This window comes from Rhinolophus sinicus, chromosome 17 (assembly GCF_057876585.1).
Source record: "Rhinolophus sinicus isolate RSI-liver-muscle chromosome 17, RSI-T2T, whole genome shotgun sequence".
NCBI lineage: Eukaryota > Metazoa > Chordata > Mammalia > Chiroptera > Rhinolophidae > Rhinolophus > Rhinolophus sinicus.
In genome coordinates this window covers 94,699,479-94,718,997 of record NC_142517.1, presented here as the reverse complement: position 1 = coordinate 94,718,997, position 19,519 = coordinate 94,699,479, and the positions used below count along the sequence as shown (strand labels likewise).

Genomic DNA, 19,519 nt, shown 5'->3' with positions numbered 1-19,519 from the left:
CATTTCGGAGACGTTTTTTGTGCCAGGCACTGTTTTAGATCAGCAGCGATCAAGAGTGACAAGGTCCTTGTCCTCATGGAGTTGACATTACAGGGAGGGAAATCAATGGTAAACGATTATATTATGTCATTCTAGCGATCCCAGCCCTGTTTCATTTTTTTGTTTTGGTTGTTTGCAAGTCATGTACTTCTAAAATGAAAAGGACTATGATCCCCCCACCTCAGGGGCTGTATATAGAGTTGTAGGTTACTACTATTGGACAGATTCCAGAGAATTAAGCTGACTCCAAGAGTAAGCCTTGAGAGGTATGTCACTCTACTGTAAAGGGGTCTCCTCCTCCTTTGTATAAAATCAAAAGCCTATTAGGGGAGAAAAGATAATGGGATTGAGAAGAAGACAGTGCCGCTTGTTTCAGAAGTAGTTACTTCTCTCTCAAGTTACCTCTCTGGCTCATCAACTCTAGGTCCTTTGCCCTTGACCTGCATGAGCACCAGAAGCTCAACAGCTTTCATCATGAACTGATTGCCCAAGTTCCTGAGACATCTGATTGAAGGGATGGAAATAGCGCTTTGAAGTAGGGACCTGACCTTTGCAATTAATGACCTGTATTTTCAGATGGGCAAATATTTAAAATAGTTAGATGTTCTATATGTAACACTATAGGGACATTACCTGAACTCCCCTGGGAGAGTATTTCAAATTTTAATCAAGTCTGTTGAGTCAAAAAAAAACACACATATATACGTTATATGTGTGTGTATGTGTGTGTGTGTGTGTGTGTATATATACACACACACACACACACACATACACACACACACACACACACATACACACACACCTATATAACGGGGATGCCAACAAAATGTATACAAGTGGACTCTTTGGTCAACATTGCGCAAGCCGTAGTTCGCCATAATCAGAAGTGTCTGGATGCTGATGGTAACCACTTTGAGCACCACTTGTAACTGCAGGAGTCAAACGTGACTTGTATTCATCTTTTGTTATTGGTGTGTATTGAGTATTACAATTTTAATACAGTTTAATACAGTTTAATTACAATTTTCCTTTCTTAAAATGTGTATTCTTGTTTTTGCACCCTCTGCATGTATATGCATATACATGCTATACATTGTAAAATATTACTTTATGGATCCGAAGAAATGGTGCTTTTGAATAATAAAACAGTGAGTGATTATGAAGACATGTATACTCAAGTTTTCTTATATATATTTTTCATCCTAAAACGTAAGTTACATCTAAATTTGAATCTATAAAATAATTTCAAATTAAATATTAATCAAAGGTACAATTATACCAAATCAATTTCATGCATTGCCACTTAAAAGAATGAAGGCAAACTGAAGTATAAATTATTTATAAGAACAAATAATCCATAACTTTGACCTAATTATGACAGTAATAGCAGCATTTCAGGGCAAGAGTACAGGGAGGGGATTTCCTTTGTTCATATGTTCCCTATCCAAAACTTCATGGATAAATATGTTTCAACCCTACTTTAAAAATCTAAAGAAAATTTGATTCTGACATTCTTTAAAACATTAAAAAACAAAAAGGAGCTGTAACTGAATCCATACAGCACATAAAAATATTTCCACAATTTGTGTGTGTGTGTGCGTGTGTGTGTGTGTATGATACTAACTGTTGCAGCCAACAAATAAAATAGTTATCAATGTGAAGGACTATGTTCTTCCAGTGTCTGGATTTTATATCTTACTTCAAGCAAAAACAGAAAGTGTTCTAACATATTAAAATATTTAAGACTTTAAATATATAAATGTTCATTTTATGTGTATATGAAATATCTATATTTTTAAAATATTCATATTAAAATTCTATAGCAAATTTCTGTATTCTATTAAATTTTAAGTTTAACATTATAAGAGAAAATACAAATTATAAATTTTTTGGAAGGATTCTATGTGATCATGCCTTTGTTTTGTGTATGTTAGATTATTAAAACAAACATTGGGATATAATTTTACACTACACATTTAAGTATAATTCTTAATGAAAAGCTTGTTCCACTTGGGTTATCTAACAATATAGGGGGGGAAATGCTTATTTCTATTGATGTATATCCATAGATATTTCTTTTCGAATATCTATGCATAGTATTTGTTTTTCAGTATAAATTATAAAACTTAATTTATTTTTATTTAAAGTACATTAAATTTTATAGTGTGAGCTAATGATCAGAATATGTTAAATAAAATAATGCTGTACTTGAAGCTATTTTCAGAAAGATTATCTGAGATGATGCATAGACTTGACTTTTCATTAGAGTTGATTATAGAAAAAAAAATTTTTTTTCTAAATTAGGAAAAAGAAAAATAAGGCATAATACAGACTAGGCCCAAAATCATAGATAATTTGTACAATCACTCATTTCTATTGGGAAAACAAAATGCCAAATTGTACAACAGCACCTTCTAATATAAAGAAAAGCACTTTTTTCCCCCACTGCTGTTGGTTGGAAGGGATCACTTTTACAGACAGAGATTCAGTAATAACACACCTTTGTGATTTCTGCTAGGTACTACAAGGTCCACAACAGTGTTCATTTAGAATGAAGTGGGAAAACCCAGACATGTAAACTGATTGCAATACAAGAATTACATACTATGGCAAAAGGAATATAGGGTGGTGAGGCCAAGGTTAACCTTGACTTGTCATTGGGGGAGGAGTGAGACTCATAGAACAGAAGACGTCAAGGAAGTGATGGTTCTGCTGAGCTCTGAGGTAAGACTTAAACAGTTTCTCCAGCTCGAAGGGATAGGGGTGGGAGAATATGAGTTCTAGGCCAGAATATCAGAATCACACCGATCCTTAACAAGTCATTTTAAAGAGTTTAAACTTTCAAGCAATTGAGAATCTCTGAGGGAGCAATCAAGAGAGACAGATCAGATTTTTACATGTAAAGAAGTATCACAGTTATCCAGGTGAGAAATGATGGTGATACTAATTAGAAAAATAGCAAGGAGAATGGAAATAAGAGGAAAAATTCTAAAGCTATTCAGGAAAAAAACTTCAGCAACATCTGATGATCAAGTGATGTGAACGGATAGAAAGAAAAGCATGAAAACATCGATGTCAGGCTGCTGGTCTGGAAAGCAAGATGGATGGTGGCACCATTTTCGCAGTTAGGAAACAGCAGAGGGAAGGCAGGGATGCAAAGGAAGATGGTAAGTCTCATTTTTGACATTTGAGCTAGAGTGTAGAGCTCTAGAGTAGAGATTAGAGAACAGGGAGCGAATCAGAACAACATTGGTAACTGAATCCAGAGACGTAGGTGTGGTCCTCCAGGGTAGGATACAGAGCAAAAGGAGAACAAACCCTCCAGGAACTTGAACATTTCAGCCATAGGTCAAGAAAGACTCAGCTAAATAAGAAGATAAATAAGAAAAGCAATATCATATATGTGGTATCTTCCTTTCAATAAAATCAAATTTTGTTTGGAGAAGAAATGGACCCGTTAAAAACGCATCTCTCCACGTACCTTTGAAATCAAGAGTGGCCATGTAACATAGTTCTAGCCAATGAACTGTAATAGAATTTTACTGGGTGGGACTTCCAGGAAATGTATAGTTTTCCTGATTTGAAAAAAAAAAAAAATAGGGACAGCCGGTTGGCTCAGTTGGTTAGAGTGCAGTGCTCATAGCACCAATGTCTCCGGTTCGATTCCCACATGGGCCAGTGAGCTGTGCCCTCCACAACTAGATTGAAAACAACGACTTGACTTGGAGCTGATGGGTCCTGGAAAGACACACTGTTCCCCAATATGCCCCAATAAAAATTAAAATAAATTCTTCCTTTTAGTACAGCACAGAAAGGTGACATTGAGATAAAGCAGTCACCTTGCAACCACAAGTTAGAAATCCACATACTAAGGTTGGCAGATCAGAAAATAGAAGGGAGCTGAAGTCTTGATGGCTTCTTGGAGCCACCATACATTTGCTGTACAGCCTTCATCAGAATTAAATTTCAACCTATTTGGTTAAATTGCCTGACTTTGGTTACATGCAGGAGGATGCAATCTTGATCTAGCTGGGTGCCATGAAATTCTGAGAAAGAGAATATTTCACAAAGAAGGTCAACTGTGTCAAATCTTTGCAAGAGGTAAATTATATCCATTATAGAAAGCAAAGTTTAGAAAGCTGAGGTCAAGACTATTAACAGTAATAGGATATCAGTGAGAAAGAGGGACAAAGCCACACATGGTGCTAAGCACCTCTTTGCACGGTTTTGGTAAAGTGTTATATTTGAATTGCCTGTATTTGGAATCTTGAATGGATTATAGACTCCAACATACTGATGTAAGAGAATGAAACATCCCTGGAAGACAAAATGAAAATACAATAGTATATTATATTCTTACTCTTAAGTTCTTGAAACAAAGGAACCATGAAGATAACCACCCATCTGAACCTGATGCAGACACTTCTGAAATTGTATGCACACCCACTAATACAAAATATTAACATGTATCCAAAGTATTTTCTGAGAAAACAAATGTTTTCTTCTGAAAAAAATTTGACAGCTCCTAAAAGTGTGGGAATCAATAATTTAGAAACCCCAACTCAAGTTTTGTATTATTTATTGATGTTTCAAAAGCTCTGAAGTCTTATAGAAAAAAGGTATGTTTAAAAGTTTGTTTATAGATGTTTGTCCAAATCATTTTTAACAGCTCATAGAACTAATTCACTGAAACATATTTTAAGAAAGACCACAATGAACTATTTAAATGCTAACCATGCCAATAACAATAGCTTTAAACACACAAAAATATATTAATCATAAAAGACATACCATGTACTGGTATATGAAGACTACCTATCATTTCACAAATATGTGGAATTTTGTCATCCAATCGTATGTGAGAAGATGACTAACTCTGGGAACAGAAAGCTCATTGTAAATGTAACCATACGCATACATGGCATTAGTTTGTCAGCCTTCACCTTTCTGAAATGAAGAGATGCCCTCTTTGGGATCATACAGATGGAAGGAGTAAACCTTTAAAACGCCTAACACAGTAAATAGCATATGGACAACAGTGACCATTTGCACAGTGCTCTGTTGGCTAGGCACAGCTCTAAGCAGTGTGTGTGTGTGTGTGTGTGTGTGTGTGTGTGTGTGCGTGCGCGCGCGCGTTTCGATTTAGTCATTCCTCCCCAAAACTCTACAAGGTAAGTAGAACCAATATCCCGATATTATATGTGAAGGAACTGAAAGTTAGAGAGGTTAAGTCAACTCATGTAACGTCTTAGAACTATGCTAAATGAAAATTTATTGAGTTTGTTGGGAACAAAATTTGTTTTAAGTTAATGACGGAATTAATTTTAACTAGGAAGAGTTTCCACAATGTACTCTATGGATAAGAGCCATCATACAAGGTTACGAGAAACTATTACATTAAAATAACACAAACTCTTCTTGGAGTAGGTGATAACAAATGTATTGTTATTCACGTGGGATAAATGAATAAATCTTTGAGGGAGGCTTCAATAATTACAACCAACATAGCCCAGAGAAGAACATGGGAGAACATACAGAGACGTAAGTGTTAATATTTTTAAAAAAGAGAAAAGAAGGAAAGAAAACGAAACTGTTAAGGAATTAACTTTATTGCTTACCAGGGTTACAATCTGACCATGGAATTCTGAGGTTTGTCATGTTTTTAGTTTTGGTGATTTAGGCAAAAGATGAGAGCAGCAGAGGAAAGGCGACCGGCAGCATGCTCTCAATCCTCTGGCCATAAAAATATTTCTCCAGTCCTGTGGAATTTTGACTCATTGCTACTTTCTTTCCGGAGGTGGTCCCAAAGGAAAATACGCTATAATCATATTTTCCAAGAATTCCCTTAAGAGAGACTCAACAAAGTTGCAACCTGTCCTAAACCTCCATTTTAGAACTAAGGGAGGTAACTTGGGTAAGCTCTTACAAGTGCTGCGTTATAGGGCCAAAATGCTCTCAGTGTCCTCCTATGTTAAACACAGACTCGTGATCCATTTTCTCGTGTCTGACTGATGTAAGAATCTGATAAAAGTGTAATTTAAGGTTACTCAATCTAGGAGCACAGTATTATCTGGTAAAGAGATCCAGGGTGATGGAGGCAGAGAGACTGAGATAGAATATATATCTTTTGGAGGAGGGTGTGCTTTCCCATTTTCTTTTTAACTTTCTGCTTTTCTTCTGAGTTTTACTCCACCATTTACTGAATTAGATTAAAAATGTCCCCATTCAGGCATACTAAATAACTCGGTCATAAACTTGTATTTCCCTTGACTCGTGTAAAATGTCATATGCTATTAAAACTTCAATGCAAACCTTAGGTTACATACGACACAACATCAAATGCTCCTAAGCTACAATTTCCACCCTGGATATTAAGAGACTAAGATTAGAAACCATTTTATTACACTCAGAAACCCAAATTAGGCATCGGATATACTTTATTAAAAATTAGGCCCCACTTAATAACAGTCTTCAAATATATGGGCTGCTATATAAAAATATGGCTTTTCTGTGATAACTTAGCATGTACAATGAAAGAAAGACTATGCCGTAGCATAGGATTTAAGTAAATTAAAGTTATAAATCTCTTAACATATGGTGATGTATATGAAGGATATTGATGATGGAGGCTAGACAATCTTTTCTCTGAAACTCTTTAAATACAACGAATGATCTTCAGATAATTTAAAAGTCAGAGGAATACATTAAATGACTTTCAAATGATCCTTCCAGCATGGTTCAATTCTTACTAATAAAACGTAGTTTTTCAATAGTTTTCATTCTAAAAAATGTAAATTAAATAAAGAATCTAGCATTTCACTTTTGGATTCTGATAAGTAAATGCAGCCTTCCATGAGTTAACTTAGAAACACCTAAGACAATTTCATGTATTCCTGCCCCCTTGATAAACAATGGTATGCATAGTAATAAAGATCTGAGTATCCTATTCTCTGTTTAACATCCTAGTAGTTGTAAATATCCCTATACAGGAAACATTTTCTTTTTCCTTCGCCATTCAGGCACATATATTTCTCTACTCTTCCAAACTTAATCCCTACCATACCAGTACACCACCCTCTCCCCACAGCGCGTGTTCTCTCTCTCTCTCTCTCTCTCTCTCTCTCTCTCCCTCCACCTCCCCCGCCCCCCCACGCCACCGTGCTTTTCTTTCTGTGGGTTTGTCTCTGCATTTCTGCCTGTGATTTGCAGTCTACCAGTTGCTTCCATATCCCTCCCATTCTCCCCTGCCCCCACTCCTAACTGTTTTAGAAACCAGGACAGTTCACCTCCAATCATGCTTTATCTGCTTCTCTTAAAAAAAAAAAAAAAAAAATCAAACACATGGGCTCACATTTCCAAAAGGTGTGTTTGGCTCTAAGCGATGAGCAGGAGTCTATGAACACCGGTTTAGCACAATGTACACCTGTGCTTCTCAAACTTGAATTTGTGTATGAGTCACCTTGGAATTTTGTTAAAACACAGGTTCTGATTCAGTTGGTCTGGAGTGGAGCCCAGCGTTGAGCAATGCTACCTTGCTTCCAGGCGATACCAATGCTGCTGGTCCGTCCATGGTCCATATTTTGTGTAGGAGCCTCCATTTGCTGCCTATAGTAGAGGCAGTCCTGCCCTACGTGAGTTTGTCTAACTCACAGCACTAGATATATACCATCCCTTTGTGTTTCTTCTCTCTCTTATCCCTATTGAGCTTAGTTATTGCAACATCCACATATCTGTTGGTATTTACAGCATCTTTTAACTAAGCTTTTTTTAAAAAAACAGTTTTATTTCACCAACCAGACCAAAGCCTAAGATTGTAATGAGCTATTTACAATATTACTGTCCCATAATTTATTTCCCTTCATTTCTCATCAAATTTTGCTTCATTAAATATAAATCTACTGGACTATGACAATAACTTTACATTTATAGATTACTGACAAAGTACAAGAAAGCAAATAATTCTTTTTAATATTTATTTTGTGTAATTTTTCCCATATCCAAAAAGAAAAGGAGAAAGTAAAGAGGTTAGGTCCTGTGTTGCATATGTAAAATTTCTCTGGGGAACTTCAGAAAACCCCTTCACGTAATGCGAATACCAATGGTTTCCTTATCAGTCAGGGCATTTAAGTCCCTGTTTTTCCTATTAGCTGGTCATTAGGGTCATAAACAAGGTAAACAAGGGTTGATGTTACTTAAAGGGGTCACTACACTTATGGACCAAGTTCTATATTTATCAGAACCGAAAAACAACTCATCTGGATTTTTGTACTACGTGAAGTAAGCTAAATTTCCTGAGTAACGTTATCCTTAGAAAAGCCACTTAAATATTCTAGAACCTTGAAAGAAAAAACAAACACAAACAAAAAATTCCCAGGGAAGTGGTACTTGATGACCACATCCTAAGTACTGCGCTTTCAATGAGCGTTCGAGATCATATGAACAGCTAGATTTTACGAAGAAGTTGTGTGAGACATGAGTGAAAAGGGTGCACGAGACTGTTCCTTGAAGAGGTATGCTGCAGCTTCACGATGTTCATCACACGTGGAATAAGACTTCCAAGTTCCATGTTAGTCATGCCACTTACACTGTGCCCAGAATGGTGCAAGGCACTTGGGTCACAGCATGGTCACAGAGGTGACCTTTGAGCTGACTGTAAGGGACTGACTGACCAGTGGAACAGGAAGAGAAGTAGTACATTCCAGGCCGGGAGAACAGAGGAAAGTGCAATTGCTTGGGACTGTGACAGGCTGGAGTGTACTGACCTCCTGTTAACCATTCAAAGCTAACATAACCTAATACAAATCCTCAATTCCTCTTGCACAGTCATAGAATTGCCCTTACTTTGCCATCACCAATAACTGCATCTCTTGCAAAATCTCAATTTCTGTCTCACTCTCCAAAATTAAGCCAATCTCCAAACCGAATCCTCACTTTTCTCTTCATATCCTTTACTATCCCTTGCTTCCAACTAACACCAGTTTTTGCCTGTAATACTGCCATAGCTTGCTAATTAGTCTTCCCCAATCTTTCTGCGACTCATTTTCTCTACATATGTAGTACTCAATACCACAGGAGTGCTATTTTAAAATGTGAATCAGATCATGTCACCTCCACCATTGCCTAAACACCTTCAGTAGAACATATACAGTCCAACATCTTTAACCTGGTTACAACACCCTGCATGACCTAGCCCCCACCTATCTCTCTAGCCCATATGCCATACTAGCCATGTTTCCATATGCTCAAATATGCCAAAGCCTATCATTTCCTCATGGTCTTTTAGATGTACTGTTTGAAAGAAACACTTTTTATTTCACTCTGCACCTTGGTAATATCCACATGTATTTCAGTTCTCAGCTTAACCCCAATCCTTCCTGATATTTGTCAGACCACAGAGTGATTGGAGCATGTTTAGTTGCTTATTTTCTGTCATCATCCACCCCCAACTAAAATTTCCATGAAGGCAGAAACCATTTTGTTTTTGTTCACCACTGAATAGCTAAAACTAAGCAGAATCCCTGGTAAGAGTTATTTAGAAAATCCACCATTATTGTTATTTCTTGGATAAACTATATGTGGGTAGTCCTCATATTTTTGTTTCATTTTTGACTTTTTAAAAACAATATTTTTAATGCCCACATGTACAAAGAGACAGAAGAAGTTTTGTGCCCCGAAAACATTCAATAGGACTTTATTCTAACCTGACATAAAAAAGTTGAAATTGATAATTGATGACAGCTTAAGATATTTATATTGTATTAATTAAAATTAATTATACTAAGAAGTTTTAGGTGTATTTTATTAAATAAACTTGTCACGAAAGCAAAAGTTTTAAAATAAATATGAATGATTCTCTAGTTACTCTGTGTATGTGGGAAAGACTTCTAGCATTTAATCATAAATAAATTAGAAGGATTAAAAGGTGGAATGATATGATGATTAGATTTTGAGCGATAACCAGATTCACCTTGTTACTTTATTGTTTTATAAAGACAGTAATGTTGATATAAGGAGACACTGCCAAGAATTTCCCATAAATAACTAAATACTGAATTGATTTTCTGGAAGCCTCAAGGCGCTTTATATCTAAGCATCGACTAGTGTTGAAATAATCACCTTCCTACTTTCCTGCATGTATGAACATCATCTACTTTTTGAGACAATAAAAGGAGTGGCTCGTGAGACTGGTAATGTAATATGTAACCTTTAACCCCAAGATCACTGGATTGAATCTGGCCCAGGATGGTGTATCTAGTAATATTCAGCAGACAGAAACTGTTTTGTAGCATCTAATTTGAATAGCTCAACCTTTCCATTTAGTCTTTATGCCATAGATATGTGTTCCAACACATCCAATGTCTTTTTTGGCCATCTAAGAAAAAAATGAAATATTAACTGATCATTAAACGGTTTCCCCTATAGGGCACATAAGAATGTTAGGACATTTAGAAAGCTACCCGCCAAAACTTCAACAGTAGTTAATTCTGAGTAATGAAATCACAAGAGCATGTGTGTATTTTAAAAGTGTTCAGTAGTGAATATATATTAGTTCTATAATCAGAAATAAAAGACAATTTTTCAAAGTTATCTAAGCGATCTCTGTAAGCTTATAAATCATCTGTCTTAACCTGTCATTGGGACTAAAGGAAAGAAAGTGTGCTCCTAACTCTAAGATCTTTCCACAAATTCGCTAAAGATTAATATATAACAGTTACATGAGATGAAGAAAAAACAATAAAAGCGTGCCTTGTCAAGAAGTCAACTGAACACATGAGCGTATAATTTAACTAAGAGTAGTTTAAGGTAGACTTTATACTGTTAGTTTTAATGAATCAATAGTACATGCCCTGACACAGCCATCTGCTCTAGCACCCATATTAAAATGGTCAGCAAAATGCATCCTTTCCTGCTCAAATACCCACTGAAACTCAAACTTTCTCTTTATGCCCATCAACATTATTATTTCTCACATGGATTATGGAATATGGGTTTCTACTTTTATATTTTATATTTCACATTAAATACTCTTTGGAAAGATAGAACAAAAAAAAAAAGAAAAAGATTCCTTATGTGCTTCCAAAAGAATATCACAACTGACTGCTCTCTTAATGGGGTATCCAAAGGATGCTGCTCTTACTTTTTCAACAAATAGAGACTATACACCACATTTATTTGAAGGCTGATGTGCCTAAAACTTCCTCATAACACAATTTAAATCTGATATTTGGATACAAGTGGCCTGATGGACTTACTACTTATATCATTGAGATTTCATGCTTTCCCTGCCCCGATATTCAGATTTATTTCTCAGTTACTTAAGATGATAAAATAACTATAAATAAAATAAAAAAAAGGCCAAACATAATTGTTATAAAAGGCAGAAGTATGGACCGAATGTTTGGGTCATCTAAAAAAATTCATATGTTATATATGTTATATAAATTTAAAAAATAAATTTTTAAAAAAATTCATAGTTTGACACCTTAATACCACACGTAATGCTATTTAGAGGTGGTGCCTGTGGGAGGTAATTAGAGTTGGATGAATTCACAGGAGTAAAACCCCCATGACTGGACTGGTGCCCTTCCACAGGGAAACAGGGAACTGAATTCTCTCTCTTCACCATGGGAAAGAACCAGAAAGAGAACTTGCAGCGAAACTGACCATACTAGTAGCTTGATCTCTGACTTCCCAGCCTCCAGAACTGTGAAGTAAGTTTGTTGTTTAAGCCACCAATATATGGTATTCCTGTTGGAGCAGCTGGAACTGACTAAGCCAGCCAGCAACAAAACAATATATTCTCACAGATAGTAAAAACTCAAAATTTTTAGCAAATATAATCATGTCACGAAACTTAGCAGTATTGTTTCTTAAGCGAATAAACATGTAAATTTTAAAAGAAAAAATGAATTTTATCCCAACTGCAAATGTTATAAAAATGAATGCTTTATTTGTTCCCTGAACAAAAGTAATTTGAATCAATACTATCTATTTGCATGTCCTGCATTAGCCATGAGGATTCAAAGGTAAGGGTAAAATTCTCATACCACTGATCTCAATTCAAGATTAACATTAATATATTCAAAACATGTTTTATTTAACCAGAAATTAGTTTAAGAAAATTTAATTACTGAAGCATCTTATTTAAACTTTAGTATATTAACACACTTATCTCCAGACGCCATTTGTATAAATAATCCTAATGTCTGACCATACTGGAGCTAAAGAGAAAAAGTAGTGAAAACAACAGTATGAATAATTATTTATGATTTATAATCATGTGCCAGTCACTTTGCTACACACTTCATGTGCATTAATTTGATCATTGGAACAAAGAGTCAGTGTATTTTAGAATATAAGTGTTCAAGAAAGTAGAAAGATATTGTAAAATCATTAAACTACATTACCCTTTAACATTTTTCCTTTAAAGATGAAAACAAAAATAAGATATATAAAAATTGTTTTAGAATCTGTTCAACGTACTTGAACATGGCAAATTTTTTAAAAAGATAAGACACATAAGTAGAGGAAGCAAGGAATATTTTTAAAGATACAATATAAAAGAAGTTCAATTTCAAAGATAATAAGTCTATCAAGGAACCGTGCGCGCATTATAAAATATTGACTGATTGCATATGTGCGCACGCAATCAGTCAATATTTTATAATATAATGGCATATTCTATTTCCATTGGCTCATCTAAACCATTTCGCATCCAGGAATAATCCTTTCTTCTGTCTTCTATGGTCCAGATTTTGGAAATACATTCTATTGTATCCAGGTAAACACATGACTACTTAGCATACATGGTCAGTTCACGTTCTCATGTCACCCAAATGAGGAAAATTGGATTAATTCAAATTCAAAATCACTTTAAGGAGCATCATTTAATATTAAGAACAAAAAAAGATCATAATATATTGAAAGTCATGGGAAAATATTACTTCAAAATACAAACATTTTACCTCAAAGTAATTACTATTAAAAAACACCCCCGTTGACATAAAGTACAGTATAGAGAACATAGTCAATAATGTAACAACCATGGATAGTGCCAGGTGGGTACCAGACTAATTGTGGGGATCACTGAATAAATTATATAAATGTCTAACCACTATGGTGTACAGCTGAAACTAATACAAAATAATACTACATGTCAACTGGAACTGAAAAAAAGTAATTTTATTTAAAAAGCACCTCAGTTAATAAAATCTGGGTTAATTTAATCTTTGATTAATTGAAAAAAATGATTTTTTTTTTTTTTTTTAAGGCAAGATAGTTCTGTAATTTTGCTGCTAAGGCTGCCAGCAGATGTCTGCCTAGTCTGAAGGGAATTTTTCTTCCTCAAGAGAAAACAGCTTAAATAGGAAACAAATAGCCATATGCTGACTGTGCATTGCTTAGCAGATGACGTAGAAAGCCATGTCCTACAATGGAAAGCATGAGGGTCAAGGTTCAAATTAATTTTCCTTAAAACTCAATGCAATTACCTAAGATTAAATTACTTAATAAATGTAAGTGGTATCAAAGAACTGTACTATCAATTTTGTGCCTGGCATAAAATGGAGTTCTAAATTTAATAATCGGCAACGTTGTGTATAAGAGAATAGATCCATAAAATAGTTTCCTAAACCTTTAAGTAAACTGTCTAATAGAGCTAATACAAAACAAACAAGAAAATACTATTAGGTTGATGCAAAAGTAATTGCGGTTTTTGCAATTATTTTCAGCCTTTTAAACCGCAACTACTTTTGCACCAGCCTAATACTTGCAAGACCCTTTTAGAAAGCTTGAAACTGAATTAAATAGTGAGTTTTCATGAATCTTAGAAACAGCAATATCTTCTAAACTTTCCAACTGAACATCCCCACCAAGAAATAACATTCTGGCTTTGCAAAGAAAAATGATAATTAAAAATAAATTTTATAAAATGCACCTGTGATTAAAAAGGATTTTCCTTTACAGAGATAAACTTACAAAAATTTGAGGTAGGAACTTTAGGTATAAGGAGCACTTTATATTTCTTAGCAGTCTAATTTTTAGACTTTATATTTAAGTGAGATAAGTTTAATTGCATCAAAACTGAGCTTTTACCACATTGGCAAAGATCAGCAACAAAAGGCTGGCCATTGTTTTTCACTGGGTCTCACCTGGGTATAATTGGGATTTAAATAAAAATAAAAATAAATACGCCTAATAATAACCAATAAATATAATTCTTTTGGTGCATTATTTAAATTGAAATAAAGATTAAAAATACACTACACAAAAATATAATTTCCATACAGAAACAAAAGTTTTTAAATGGCATACTATATCCTTTGTTTTCAACGTTTGAGAGATTGACAATTGTCAGGAACCAAGAAATCCAGTTGTTGTTACAGCTGTAAAACTTAGTTTAAAGGCAAATGAAACAGATAAATGTTTTTAAAAGCATTACTTACAACTGTGCTATGAAACCTGTGTTGCCTCAAGACACTTTTCTTAATGCTATTACTTTGGGCTACAGTTTCACTAAGAAATGTGATGCAAACTTTGCCTTCCTGTGTTGTAGCCTTTGGTTAGAATAAGAAAAGTTATTATTGAACTTCTGATACTTAAACTAACGAAATTTGAAAAAATAAAAATAAAAAACAAAAAAAGTAGTAATATACCCCAGGAAAAAATAAAACCAAACTATAACATTACTTTACAGATTTAAACTACATCAAAAATGACCCATGTTTCCCTGCCCCTCCCAACCGTTATGTACGTAACATACAAAATGCTTTGATGTGAGGATGCAAACACATTAATAAATGGTGACTGACAAGCAAACGCTGCCTAAAATAGATAAATGAAATACAAGTAAATTCAACTACTACATACCTATTTGTAAATCCATTGAAGCATGGATTTACTGAAGTTTCCAAATTTTTTTAAACACACAAAACCCATTTTAACTGCAAAATACTTATTTTTGTCCCATATAACTTGTGTCAAATAATACAATTTATCCAAATAAAAACAAGGTTTTAATTATTGCAGTTAAACCAGCATGAAAATCATTGAAAGCAAACACTACTGAAACTTTCTTTCACGGTTTCATATAATAATAATAATAATATTGTTATTATTATTATTATTAAATATCCTTATGGTCAAACTCTCCTTATTAATATCAAACTATATTGGATATACAATATCTATACATTTCTCCCTTTTCAAGTACATGAATTGTTGCTGAATATTATCTTAAGGTATTTTTTAAAGTACTTTTATTAAATTTTATGGCATAGATTATAATATTCTTTTTCTTCTGGAGCTTGAAAACATTTTGGAGGTATAATGAAGAATATCATGGTAAAATTTGTGAATTTTGCACTAAGAGACTACACATTTGAATATGTTACTGGTAAAAGTTATATAATGATCTTTTGTCTTCTTTCAGTTTCAAGATGGTGTATTTGATGACCAAGATTGGAAGAGCTTTTCCCATAATGGACTCTTAAGGTAATAGAATGTCCAGCTTAGAAAGAGAACTGGAAACTTAGTGTCTTTTAAAATATCGACACAAAAGCCAGATTCAAACAGACAGCGCTCTAAATCCCAGTGCATTAGGGTTATCTTGATCATCTGAGGTAAAACTAGAGGTGTTTTAAAAAGGATGATCTACAGGTAAGCATTTAGACCTTCTATTAAAGGATATAGCTTTTTTTTTTTTTTTAAATACTGACAACATTAGGCATGCAAGTAGAGTAGGAAATAACAGAAACATGAGATGATCTTTGATATTTCTGTTGGTACACACTTCATTTATAAGGAATTATAATTCCAGAGAATAAGCAATCACTGTTTTTCTTCCCTCCTGATCTTCAGTTTCTTATCTACCATGTATAGGAGTTGGCCTAAGTCATACACATCATCTTTCTTGATTCTCTAAATTTGTTCTCAAATGTTAACTTAAATGTATCTCCACAGGAAATAATTAACCTTAAATATAAATGTGTCAAGAGTTAGAAAGATGCTTATATCATAACGTTGAAAGATGACTTTCCAAACCTAGTTAGACATGTCCTTTTATAAATAAGTTGAAACTTTAAACTTCCTTTGCTTGTACTACATTTAAAGTTGGGCTTTTAAAAAAAAGTAGAAAATAGCTGTTGTGATTATAGCTTCTGTACATCTCACTGATTTAGCTCTAAGACCTTCACTGATAATCAATGCAATAAGAGAAAAAACAGTAAGTTGATTATCAATTAACAGTTACTAGAGAAATACAAACTTGGGTTTCAAGTAAATGTTTTAAAAATGTGAATGGCTGCTTCTGACATAGTTTTAAATGGTTACTTTAAGTTCTTATTCTATCTAAATTTTATATGAGACATCTTTGCCATTCTGTCCCAATTTAAGTACTACATGGCTCTGTAAGTATAATCAAATCATCTAAATTCTCTAGGGCTGATTCCACATTAATAATATGACTGAGTTGAAATAACCTGTTTCTAAATATAAATATAAATTTCTAATTTACAATTATCCGTGGTTCTATATATTCAAGTTCTTGTTGAATGTTGGAGATAATGTTAGTGATTAAATGAAAACAGATTATATAATTACAATTTTGAACCCAAATTATATCAAAATATCAATCATCAAATAATACATAGTTATGCATAGTTTCACATATAATTACATACAGTTAAACTTAAAATGAGTTAGATCTAAATTTCATTTGTCTTCCCAATCCCTATGCAATTCTCAATTTCTGCTATATGTACATATACACAGCTGAATTATTTCTAGGGAATGAAACTTTCTGGCTATTGCTTGAATGTTTATGGAAAACAAGAGAAGCCCAGTTCTTATTCAAAGAAATACACATCCAGACTCTAGAAATAACAATTTAATCATTAGTCAACAAATCCTTCTTGAGATAATGTCAAATGAGCTGCCTTTAGTATTGTGTAAAAAAAAACTGAACCATCAACTACCTGAAGGTTACATACATGTTTTCTTCTCAGGGTGCAGGTCAGTAGCCAAGATAATAAAGTATGAGATATGTACATATATTTGTCTGGATACAGCTTTACCAAAAATATATTTCTAAACATTAGAAACACTTTAAAACCATACCTTACAGTACTAGTTAAAAGTATTTCTCCTAATAAAGGCAAATGAAAAATATCCCACACTATTCTTTTATAAAATATACTTATATTCAATATATTTAAAAGCAGCAACAAAGGGGAATAAATCAATTTCAGGGCAAATGTTCAACAGAAAACAGCTCCAAATCAAAACTAAAACAGTTCAACAACTAGGTATAAATCCCAATGTAGCTTGAATAACCAGCTAGGATGAGAAATATAAAAATTCAAACATTGGATTGTATCCATATACACAGCTAGAGATTTTCCTCAGGTCAAGCCTGTGATATGGGTTTGATATTTTATAGCCATTGTCAAGGCAGATGATCCCACTCTGCCATGTCACCCCCCACACCCCCCACGAAACACAGAAATCCCATTTTACTTACTAGCCACCTCCAGTGACGCGTTGTGGCTCACAGCCTCTCCGAGGTAATTCCTCGCTACACAGATGTAGACCCCTTCATCCGGCCTACTTTTTCGTCCATGCACTATTCGTAAGAAAAATAAAGATCCACTTGGCAGCAACATGCGATGTGAGCGAGGGTCATCTTTGTCTGTCTCCACTCTCTCTCCCCCTTTGTACCATTCAATAGTGGGTGTGGGGCGGCCCTCAGCTTTACAGTTCAAAGTAGCAGGTTCTCCTTTTGAGACAATTAGGTCTGAAGGGTGTTCAACAATGCGAGGTGGAAAATCTTCCTGACGAAGACGGGAGCCTGCAGAAGAATTGACAAACAGCTTCTTATTATCACTCGGAAACAATTAAAAGTCTTATTTTAAAAGCCCACATGTTAGCACTACTATTGAAACATAACAGTCACCCACTCTCTCCGCCCTATTTACTAACTAATCCTTCTGATGTCCACCTTGACTACACCCTGTAATTTCTGAATCCTTTTGACCCTCCACCTTCAGAAAGTGCTCTTGCTAAAACTTTGTATAAATCCTGTCTGCTCTGAAATTCCATGTCCGCAAATGCTTTCAGAACCCATCACCCTTTCTGTTAATACCATGTGTGTGCCTGTTTTTGCAGAGGAATGTGTTAAAGAGAATCACTGAGTATTACAAAAAATGGCATGGCTTCCTGGAATCTCCTTTTTAACTAACATCAATCAACACTATAACAAAACATATACTACATACGAATGAACATTTCTATTCAAATATATGATGAAACTTTTCTTTACGGAGACTTTTATATTGTCCTAAATAATAAAAGTTATACAATAATAAAAATTATATATATATGTATATATGTACATATATATATACATATACACACACATTTCCACAGTATTTAATGTTAAGTTCCCATAATTATGTTGATATTTTAATAGACTTCAAAGATGAAATATTAAATAACTGAGTTTAGGTAATTAATTAAATATAATACTAAATGGAGAAGGATATGTAAGGGGCTACAATCTGAACCTTATGTATTACTTAATAAATGAAGTCCTGGTTGTATGTGCCATTTAAATATTTTGTGTCTGTATCTTATTTTTTCAATGAGATTATAATCTCTAAAATAGGGATCATGTAAAATATTTTTAATATTTCTATCTTATTTCTGCCATGGATAGATTTAATATATAAATTACTTAGAGATTTCTCAAATTCAGCAGCCCAAGCTTAATTCAGTTGTGCTCTCAACCTTATTTTCACCTAGTGTCCCAATCTGAGTGAATAATGAAAAGTAAAAAAACAAGTCTTCCTTTAAATAGCCCTTTCTGTCCCCTAGTCCTCCCCAATATTTCTCAAATCAATCTACTCATCTCCATCTCTATAGCCAGCTAGATCACTGATCAAACTTCCATTCATTCCCACCAGGATTTAGGAAAGCTCTTAAATAGCTTCACTTCAGTGTAGCCAGATGAAGGATTTGAAATGTAAATACAATCTGGGTCCTTGTACTTCAATGGCTCTTAAAATAAACGTATTGCTCTTAAGATAAAGTCCTTAACAAGACCTACAAGAGCCAGAGTGTTCATTCCCCTATCTAGCTCTCCAGACTCTTCCTGTTCCACTCCTTTCTCTGCTTTCCTCACCTCAGCCTTCTCTTAGCTCCACAAATATTTTGAGCTTCCTCCTGCCACAGGCCTAGGCCTACCACAGGGTGGGGGCTTGAAATGATCTTTCTCCAGTTTATACCCACTTTTCTTTCCAATCTCTGCCCCTACCCTGTTCATTATAACAAAAATTAAATGCTCCTTTTACAAACCTAAATAACACTATATAGCTACCCTTGGTGATCAGAATTACAATTTAAATTTGTTTGATGCTGTGAATATTATCTGTCTTTCCCATTACTCTGTGACACCCATGGGTCTGATTTTGCTTGCGGTTGCTTC

At 34.3% G+C, this 19,519-nt stretch overlaps 1 protein-coding gene across 8 annotated transcripts in view; it reads right to left on the bottom strand.

Moving 5' to 3' along the window:
* The window catches only part of ROBO1 (roundabout guidance receptor 1), a 1,115,129-nt gene that overhangs the window by 315,857 nt on the left and 779,753 nt on the right, over nt 1-19,519 (bottom strand). For all 8 annotated transcript variants that reach the window (XM_019750008.3, XM_074333370.2, XM_074333356.2 and 5 more), the window contains one exon: nt 17,558-17,884. In XM_019750008.3, coding sequence (XP_019605567.1) covers nt 17,558-17,884 — 327 coding nt within the window. The remainder of the gene's footprint in view (nt 1-17,557; nt 17,885-19,519) is intronic.